The 9,990-nt window shown below is 61.2% G+C and overlaps 1 protein-coding gene and 1 long non-coding RNA gene across 2 annotated transcripts; both read right to left on the bottom strand.

Moving 5' to 3' along the window:
- Positions 1 to 120: 120 nt before the first annotated feature.
- Positions 121 to 1,969, bottom strand: JUND (JunD proto-oncogene, AP-1 transcription factor subunit). Its single transcript, XM_033853951.2, has one exon. The coding sequence runs from the start codon at positions 1,820 to 1,822 to the stop codon at positions 785 to 787; it is 1,038 nt and encodes a 345-aa protein (XP_033709842.1). The 5' UTR covers positions 1,823 to 1,969; the 3' UTR covers positions 121 to 784.
- A 2,289-nt stretch (positions 1,970 to 4,258) lies between these two features.
- LOC141278382 (uncharacterized) lies at positions 4,259 to 9,554 on the bottom strand. The gene is made up of 3 exons (XR_012331053.1): positions 9,518 to 9,554; positions 8,454 to 8,792; positions 4,259 to 6,555 (listed from the first exon to the last, which is right to left on the bottom strand). It is a non-coding gene; the product is annotated as an uncharacterized lncRNA (long non-coding RNA).
- Between the last annotated feature and the right edge of the window lie 436 nt (positions 9,555 to 9,990).

Raw genomic sequence — 9,990 nt, forward strand, 5'->3', positions numbered from 1 at the left:
TCCTCCTCTGAGCAGGGGCGGAGGGAGGAGGCGAAGGAGGCAGGAGGGGACGGGGACCGGGCCAGGCCCCGCCCACCCCGTCAGGCCCCGGCAGGAGAAGAAGGAGGCGAAGAGCCGAGCTGGCGTAACGAGACTTTACTGAAAACAGAACACCGGGCGAACCAAGGATTACAAACAGGAATGTGGACTCGTAGCAAAACGGAACAAAAAAACAGAAGAAAAACGGCGGGACGAGAGGGCGCCGGAGGAATGGAAGGGGAAGGGAAGCGAGAGCGAGGAAAGGGAAGGAGGGAGTTTTTTTTTTCTTCTTCCCATTTCTTTAAAAAACCCACACAAGAAAACACACACACACACAACCAACGTTTGTTCCCGAGTAGAAACATAAATAGGGCAGAATCGAACACTCTGTTCTTCTCTCTTCCAAAGTCAAAAAAAAAGTAAAAGAAGAGAAAACGCAGGGCTTGAGCCTGCGCCCCCTCGGAGCCTCCTTCGGCGGCGGTGTGTACAAAGGGGCGGCCAGAACGCGCGGGTTTGTGCAACACTGGGTGGCCGCGCGCCCGGGACAGAGGCAGCGCGAGGGCGGGGAAGGTGGGGGTCATGCGCTCGCCCCCCGGCAGCAGGGGGTCCAGCTTGTCAAGTCTGAGGCGCCCTCTCCGACTCCTGGCACCCTCAAGGGGGGGATCCCGGGGCCGCGCCCTCTGCGAGTCCGGGGCGCCCACGCCCCCCTCAACCACGCGAGCCCGCCTCTCTGGGAGGAGGCCGCGCATGCGCCCCGCGCGCGAGCTCAGTACGCGGGCACCTGGTGCTGGGGCAGCAGCTGGCAGCCGCTGTTGACGTGGCTGAGGACCTTCTGCTTGAGCTGCGCCACCTGCTCGCGCAGCAGGCTCGCCGTGGACGCCAGCTCCGTGTTCTGACTCTTGAGCGTCTTCACTTTCTCCTCGAGGCGCGAGATGCGCTCCAGCTTGCGCTTGCGGCACTTGGAGGCAGCGATGCGGTTGCGCAGCCGCTTGCGCTCCGCCTTAATGCGCTCCTGCGTGTCCATGTCGATGGGCGACAGCGGCGGGCTCTCGCCGAAGCTCGGCACGTCGGGCACCGTCTGCGGCTCATCCTTGAGCGCGGCCAGGCGCGGAGGCCCCAGCGCGCCTGGGGGTGGCGGCGGCGGGAAGGGCACGGGCTCCGCGGCGAAGGCGACCGTCGCAGCACCCCCCGCACCCCCGGTACCGCCCGCGTAGCTGCTCAGGTTCGCGTAGACGGGCGCCTCGGGCGTGGCCGCTGCCGGGGCCAGCTCGCTGGGAGGCGCGGCGCCCGCAGCCATGCCAGAGGGTCCCCCGGCGGCGGCGGCAGCGGAGGCCGCGCCCGCGCCCAGCTGGTTTTGCTTGTGTAAGTCCTCTAGGGCTTTGACGAAGCCCTCGGCGAACTCCTGCTCCTCGCTGGCCGCCACCTTGGGGTAGAGGAACTGCGTGCTTGTCGGCGTGGTGGTGACCAGCCCGTTGGACTGGATGATAAGGCGCTCGAGCTCAGGCGAAGCGAGCTTGAGCAGCCCCAGGTCGGGCGAGGCAAGCAAACCGTCTTGGGGCGCCGCGCCAGGGGCGCCGTCGGTGCGCAGAGGGGCCGGGGGCGGCGCGGCCGCGGGCTTGAGCGCTGCCGCCACCTGCTCGCTCAAGCTCAGCGTCAGCGCGTCCTTCTTCATCATGCTGCCGGCCGCCGCCGTCGGGGGCGCCCCGGGAAACAGACGACCCGGGGACGCGAAGCTGCCGTCACTACCACTGCCGCCGCCGCCCAGGCCGCTCAGCGCCTCATCGCCGTAGAAGGGTGTTTCCATCCTCCGCCTCCCCCGCCGCGCCGGCCCGGGGGGGAGGAGTGGCCGCGGCCGCCCGGGGGGCCCGCGCCCCCCCGTCCGCTCGGCCCTGCTCCCGCCGCGGCCGCTGCGCCCGGCCCTCCGCTGGCGGCGGCTCCTGAGCCGCGCGTCCCGCGCGCCCCCTTATAGCCTCGGCCGAGCGCGATGAGCTCACTGTCCCTGCTCGCCATTGGGCACGAGTGACGTTGCTCATTTGCATGGCGGGGCGGGGCCAAGTCACCAACGCCCCCCTCAACCCCCACCGACTGCCGTTGTCCGGGTGACGCGCGGTAAACGGCACAACAGCGCGTTGCCTTATGGGTTGACGTCATGCGGGCGAGCAGAGCGCCCGGCCCGGTCACTCCGCCCCAGGAGTGCTGTGTACGACCAATGCCCCCAGTGCCGCCTCCCGCCAAGGCACGTTCCGGGTGGCGTGATGGGCCCGGCCACCCGGCGCCCGCCCGCCCCGAGGCCCGGCCCCGCCCCGCGTCCGCGAGTGGGGCCCCGGCCGGGCGGGGGCGGTGCCGACCTCCGGAGCCCGGAGGGGGATGGGGCTCCGGATGGATAAATAACTCCCTGTCACCTCCCGCTCCACCGTGCCGACTGTACCTTCCTTAGCGCACCTCTATCTAGGCTTTGTGCGGGCCTGAGGGAGCTGTGCCGGGTGGCTCGCCGGGGGCGTGCGTCAGGTCTGTCTCCACGTCACCGCCACCCCCACCCCAGTCCCCGGTGGTGTGTTTGCCCCAGGAAGACGGGGGAGGGGAGAGGAGGTTTCAGCCAGAAGTTGCTGGAAATGCTTTGATCCTGCTATTCTTCACTGGGTGGGGTCTAAAGCGCGGGAGTCCGACTTCCTGACTTTACAGACGGGAAATTAAGGCTCTGCGAGGTGGAGTGACCTGCCCTCGGGGCCAGAGCTGTGACCAGGCCTGAACTCTTATCCATCTGGTAGAACCCGGGCGTCCGTGCCCCTGGGCAGCCGCCTACGTTGTATCTCTGCTTCTGCCAGGGCCTCCTGTGGGTACCCCGGTGACTCCCGGACTGGGTTGTTAAGGCAGGAATCCAAGCTGGTAATTATTACCTGTTTATTACTACTATCATGACTGTCAGGTCAGGCTTAATGGGCCTCCATAAAGGCTGGCTGGCGATGGGATCTGAGGGAGGTGAGAGGGGCCCTTCCCCACACTCCCAAGAGATCCTGGGGACATTTGGATCCGACCTACAGCCCCTGCACAGAACCCCTCCATGGCTCTCACCACACTCGGGATGACGCTCAATCCATAAGCAGTTGGTGGAGGCCCCATACGCTCCTTTGCTCTTTCGGGTGACCCCCTCTAACCTTTCACCCTCAACCTGTCTGAGCTTTGTCTTCCCAACTCATTGCTGCCTCATCGATAGGTGCTATGCCCTCAGCCTGGTGCTCCCTTCCTCCCCCCACCATGCTTACACTTGTCCTCAGAGAGGCCCCTCCCACTCACCTTGTTTCTGTTATATTCTCAGAACCATCCAGAATGATGGGACGGACCATAAGGCCCAGGAGGGCAGGGACCTTGTCTATCTTGAGCCTGCTGGATCCCCAGCTTCCTGCATAGGGCCTAGCATCCAACAGCCAGTGTTAAAGGAGAACACAGGCTGGTGGGGTGGCTGTGGCAGTTTCTGGCCTCAGTTTGTCTGACTGGCCAATGGACATGAGCACCCTTTCTTCTATTTCCCTTCCTCACCTGGCCTTGCCCCTAACTGGGCTGTGGAGCAAGAAGGCCATGAGGGAGGTTGTCATCACAAGCAAGAAGCCTGGCCTGGCTGGCAGAGGGTTGGGGGTGTGGGTTTGTGTCTACATACACACAAATGTCTGTTTGTGCCCACATGTGGCTGTGTGTGTTCACGCGTGGGTCAGTGTACCCAGATGTGTTCACACACGGGAGTGGGTGTCTGTGCCCGTGTGGATCCGTGCACATGGATCTATGTACCCGTGTGTGTGTATAGGTGTATGTGTCTGTGTTTCCAGGAATGTGGGTCTCTGTGCCCTCCAGACCTGTCCTCTTGGGTACCAGCCTGAGCAAAGGGACCCCTAAATGGAGTGGATGCAGCCCCCAGCCTGTAACCAGCCCTGCCCTAGGACCCTTCTCTGGGCCTGTGCAGTGGGGCTAGACTGAAGGAGATGGGATCATGCTTCTCCCCAAGGCAGGAGGGTGAGTGGGCGGCCTAGGGAGGCTCCACCCTGACCTTGGGCCTTGACTTTGATAGGTAGGGATGGTCTGGTAAGCTGTGGGCAGGGCCAGCTTGAGCTGAGCGGTCACCCAACAGACAGGCTTTGGGAAATGGAGGCACAGGAAGGCCAAGGCATGTTACATCTCTGAGTGTGTTTACTGCTTATGAAAATGGAGCAAATAATCCACCTACTTCATGGAGTATTGTGACTTTTATTGGAAGTATTTGAACAAATAGTAAGGGCTCAATAAATGTTCTCTATAATTGTTTTACTTTATTATCATTTGGCCAAACTTAACTGCAGTTCTTTGGAATACCCTCAGCCTGGAGTGCCCTTCTTTAGCCTCCTGGCAAACTCCTACTCATCCTTCAAAAACCACCTCCAGTATTCCCTCCTCCAAGAAGTCTTCCTTAACCATGCCTCCAGGGACTCCCCTAAACCCTTCCATCTGACTGAGCCCTGTCCACTCTGTGTTTCTGATTCTCTCTGCCCCAGGAGGGTCCTTGGAGCTAGGTGGGGAAGACCTGTCTTGGCCTCTAAGTGTGGCGAGTTGCCCTTGGCAACCTCTGCCATCCCTACTCTCCAATATCGACCCCCCTCAGGCTCCTCTGCTGTGCACTTGCTGTTCCCTGTGACCCAGTACCCTCCCCATCCTCTCATTCCTCCCTCTGGGACACTCCAGCCCTGCTCCTCCATTTGGACCAGCGCTGACCCCATAGAGCTGGGGGATAGCTGTGTCCAGCTTTAGTCCTCCCAGACTGGGGACTTCTCAGGCAGGTCAAGGGGGGGGCCTGAAATCCATCAACAGTCCCATGCAGTGAACTAGGGAAAACTCCCATTCATTCATTCATTCCACATACAATGATTGAGCACCTACTGTGAACCTAGTGATGGGGACTCACATGGGTGACACAAACACTGGCAACCTCTCAGACACACAGTGTGAAGGAGGGACCTGACAAGCACAGCTTCAAGGAAAATAAATGGTACTTCCTTCACGGAGGATGAATGGGGTAGTGTTTTACTTTTTTTTTTTTTTTTTTTTTTTGCGCGGTATGCAGGCCTCTCACTGTTGTGGCCTCTCCCGTTGCGGACCACAGGCTCTGGATGCACAGGCTCAGCGGCCATGGCTCACGGGCCCAGCCGCTCCGCGGCATGTGGGATCTTCCCGGAGCGGGGCACGAACCCGTGTCCCCTGCATCGGCAGGCGGACTCTCAACCACTGCACCATCAGGGAAGCCCAAGGGGTAGTGTTTTAGAGTGTGGTACTCTGGGAGGGTCACCCCAGGAGGTGATGCTGGAGCAAATCATGAGATAATTCATTTGAGGGCAGTGTCCCAGCGAGAACAGCAAGTGCAAAAGCCCTGGGGTAGAACCTGCTGGCCACACCGATGGAGAGTAGAGAAGCAAGTGAGGCTGGATTCACTGAGCCAAGGGGAGCCAGAGCGAGAGAAGGAAGGCAAGGGGGGCAGTGGAGGTACCTCCCCTGAAACCTAGGTGGTATTTGTCTCAAGGGCAGCAGAAGTGGCAGATAGGATTGAGGGACCAGAGGGTAACAGGGCTAGGTCGGGACTCTTTATTTTCGCCTTTACTCTCCCTGCAGCTTCTTAAGTCTTGGGACATTATCTCAGTTCCCAGAGCAGCGTCCAGAGAGGGTGCGCGACCTGCCCTGGGTCACACAGCCAAGGCCTCAGCCCCATTCCCACCCCAGCCTTCCAAATGGAGGCTGAACGTAACGCCCCCTCGCCGGCGTTCAAATCTCCGCAGCTCTGCCCTCTCCCCAGCGCGAAGAGATTTGCTTTCTTGTTTAAAGCAACCTGCAATTCGATTTAATGTTTAGTCTTTATTTGAAGCTCCAGAGACCTAAAATCTACTTAATAAAACGGAAAGCCCCAAAGAAAAAGAGCTAAGCAGGAAGCCGAAGGGAGTGAAGCGGAGGGGGTCCTGGGGCAGAGGCTCTTGCCAAGGATGGTCCCGGCGTGCTCAGATCACCGCGGGGTTGGATGGGGCTTCTGCGGACAGTCCCCCGGCGCTTAGGACCCAAGGGCTGGTGGGGGTGGAACTTGCGGAGACCGTCCCCGGGTGGCAGAACCCCGCGGGTGGGCCGGGGGAAGGGCGCCGGGCTCGGGCTGGGGTCGCTTCTGGCCCCGGCGCATTCCTGAGGATCGGGTTACTGGCGCAGGCGGCGGCCCCTCCCCTCCTATCCCGCCTCCGCCCTCGCCTGGAGCAGGAACCGCCCTCCTCCCTCGTCCAGCGCAGGTGTTCGTCAGGCCTCTGGGAGAGGACTCAGCCCCTGCCCTCTGGCTCTTTCCAGTCTCACGAGACCATTTTACAGACGAGGAAGCTGATGCGCCGGCAGCCACCTTCAGCACCAGATGGACACCGGGCAGAGCCTGCTTTATGACCGGTGGCCCTGTTGACTCTTTCCCGAGGTTGTGGTGTCCCGAGGCTCCCGCAGGCTCAGAAGAGTCACTAGGTCCAATACTTGATTGATTGAATGAGTCCAGAAGGGCTGTGGGACAAGAAAATAATGTCTTATGCTATCCTGACCTCCACCCCCCAGGACAGGCAGGACTCCTGCACTCATCCAGTGCACATTTTGTGTACACTTGCTGTATACCCAGACCCAGGTTAGGTCTTTTCACAGGCCGACGTTGGGGAACCAGAAGATTTGGGGGTCAGAGGGCGGTGAGCTGGATTTCACAAGACCAGCTTCAGAAGTTGATTTGGTTTTGTTTTTTGCTTTTGGTCAAGTGCAAGCACCCTCATTCATCCATTCTACCACCCTCTACTGAACGCCTGCTGTATGCCCAGGCCTGTGTGCTGGGGGAGGGTTTGGGGCCATCTCTCATCACCTCTGAGCTGACCAGACTCTCACACGGGATGGAAACCACCACCATAACATAGAAGCCCGCTTTAGGTCAATGTCACAATTTTTTCCTTTAAGTCGACCCCTTTTCTGTTTCTACTTCAGTAAATAAATTTCAAGAGGGAAGCTTCGAGTCACCACCAGGAATGGAAAACCAGTTTCTCTTGCCATAAATAGAAAGAAACCGAAAAACGATGAAATGAGAGCAAAACTCAGGCATTCACTCCTCAGGGACACTCTGGGCCAGTCCTGGACCCCGAATGTTCCAGTATCCAGAAAGCATTAAAAGCAGGGAAGCCCCAAACCAACAAGAGTGGGGCATGTGCGTCCACAGGGCAGGAGGAGCCACAGGGACCCACCCAGCATTCCTGTCCCCAAGGGAAGGACCCCAGCACGCAGTAGGAGCTCAATAATGTGCCCAGCCTTGGTGATGAGCACCTATGACGTGGGGTTTGCCTGCAGCAGCCGGAATCCTCCCAAGGCCCTGAGAGGTACCGACCTGTCTGGGGGAACAGGTGGAGGCTGCAGTGGCAGGCAGAGGCCTCTCTGAGGAGGCTTCAGGTTGGTTAAGTGGAAGCTCCCATTTCTGCCTCAAGACCCTGGGGCTGTCCCCACCCACAGTCCTGTGGACCCCTGAGGTCGCTCCCAAGCTGCCTGGGATTGGGGAGGGTGTGTGTGTGAATCAATGGACACATTAATAAATAATTAAATGAATAAGTGGATGAGTGAGTGAAGTAATGAGCAGATGCTTCCGTGCTGCCAAGATGGGAAACTCACTCTCGACGTTGTTCCTTTAAAACCCCACAGCAGCACCGTGAAGAGTGACACCTGTCCCCATTTTTCACATGAACAAACTGAGGCTCTGAGCAAGGCATGGGTCCAATCTTTGGAGGGAAGACTGGAATCCAGGTGAATCTCTACAGGTAGACAAGGCTCAGGGAGTTGGGCTGATGCAGAGAGAAGACGGGGCTGGACCTCGGGCCTGCGGGGGGTGGGGCGGGGGAGGACCTTGTGGGCCGGCAGCTGGTCGGCAGCCCTACAGATCAGGCTCCTGTAGGGGAGTAGATCGAATGGGGGTGAAGCAAGCGGCCGAGGGAGCAGGGAGGAGGCGGCGGGGGCCCCCAGGGTGGGGAGGAGCAGGCAGAGTCCGGGTCGCTTGGGAAGGGGCCCCCCGGGAAGGAGCAGATTGCGGGGGGTGGATGCCTGCGAGGTATATATTAACGCCAGTCGTGCCCTTCCTGGGCGCGGGGCCAGGGAGACCCCCCCCCCACTCTGAACCTGAGCCCTTTCCTCTGAACTCCCTCGCCCGTCGCCTCCCACCCTTCCCCCATGCCCCCTCCGCCACCGCCTCTCCCCGGGAGGAAGTGGTGAGGATGTGGGGGAGGGCCCCCCATTCTCACTTCCCCTGGGGCAGGGCGGGGCCTGCAGGGTTCCCTCCCCCGTCGAGGGAATCGAGCCCCCGCCCCCTCAGGGGTGGGGCAGGGGAGCCGCAAGAGCTGGGGCTCGGCCAGGGTTACACGGCCCACCTCTGGGTGACTTACAAGTTCTCTAGGCTTCGACGGTTCTCATGTTAAAAATGGGTATAAGAAACTCGACCTTGAAACAGCGAATCGCTGGGTGACAGGTCCCCGCCCCGGGCCTGAGGAGCGCCCCCCATCCGGGGCGGGGAGACACAGCCGGACAAGGACACGCCCAGCCCTGGAGGGGTCAGGGCCGGGCCGGAGGGAGGGATGTCGCAGTAAACAAGGACTTGGGCTGGGGAGGAGGCACATTCCGGGCGCAGGCAAAGACCTGGATGCCGATCGGGGCCTCTCGCCTCTCCTGGCGGCTGGGCTGCCCAGGACCTGTCCCACGTCTGTCCCGGCAGCCTGGCCCCTCCTCTGGCGGGGGTGGGGGAGAGAAAGGTTACTGGGTGGTGGTGGGGGGAGGTCTCGGCGCAGCGGGTGGCAGCGTAAGAGTTAACCCCGCGCGGCGACCGGACTTTGTGGCTGCGAGGGGTGCGGGTGGCGTCAGCACCGACGTCAAGGCGAGGCGGAGCGGCGTAGACTCGGATGGTCTGGCCGCCCGGCCCGCGCCCCTGTAGCGCAGGAGACCGTGGGTGTGGTGGTGGGTAGGGTCCGGCCCTCCAATTTCCCCGACGTTGCGCAAATAGACTGGGAAACTGAGGCACGAGAGGCGTGGCCTAGGTGGGAAAACCCTGGGCCTCTGGGCTCCAGGTTCCTGCCCCTCTGCCCCAGCCCGCCCCTATCCCACCGGGTCACCGTCTCCCAAGCCGAGACCGCCCCCGGGGTCGCCTGGCTGGGACGAACTGGTGTTTTGGTTTTGTTGTCCAGCACGCAGACAAACGCGGATAAACGCTAGGCAGCCCCGAGCTGTGTCCTAGTTTAGTCGCCACATCTACGTGGGCCTCAGTTTCCTCCACCGGACAATGGGAAGAGAGCTGACATTTACTGCGGGCGCCCGGCTCGGCCTTCGGGAGGGGGGGTGGGAGGGGATTCCCACCCCGAGGGGCGGGGAAGGGAACCGAGAGCCCTGAGGTACGAGCTGGGGACACTAGCCAGGCAGGATTCGAATCCCCGGTTGGTTCCCGGCACCCCCTCCTTACCTCCAGCCCCCTTTCGTCCCTCTCCCTCCGTTTCTACTCCCCTCCACTTCTCCCCCGCCTCCTCTCCTCCCTCCCTCCCTTCCCGGCCCGGCCCCCCTCGCCCCACGCCCAGTTCGGCAGCCCCGCGGGGCTGCTAATTAAATGCAGGGCTGGGGGAAGGGGGACGGCACGCGGTTAACCCCTCCCTGCCGGGCCGTGAAGTGCTGTTGCAGCCGGGGAGGGAGGGACATGTCCGCTGCCAAACTCCCCTCCGCCCAGGACTTCAGGTCCTAGGACAAGCCCATTTGATGAATGGGTAGATAGAGGCTAAGGGGCCGGCCCCAAGGTTCTGGGCAAGGCCGGATTTATCAGGGCCTCCTAACAGGGGGGGTTGGAGCGGGCACATAGTGGAAGGGAAAAGGGAATTATAGTGAGTGAGAAATAAACAAAGGGAGAAAGGCAGAGATGGAGGGAGAGAGGGGAGAGGGAGGGAA

This window comes from Tursiops truncatus, chromosome 3 (assembly GCF_011762595.2).
Source record: "Tursiops truncatus isolate mTurTru1 chromosome 3, mTurTru1.mat.Y, whole genome shotgun sequence".
Lineage (NCBI taxonomy): Eukaryota > Metazoa > Chordata > Mammalia > Artiodactyla > Delphinidae > Tursiops > Tursiops truncatus.

What these genes read in the sequence shown, in the direction of transcription:
- JUND (XM_033853951.2), bottom strand. Translation starts at nt 1,822, where the DNA reads ATGGAAACACCCTTCTACGGCGATGAGGCGCTGAGCGGCCTGGGCGGC.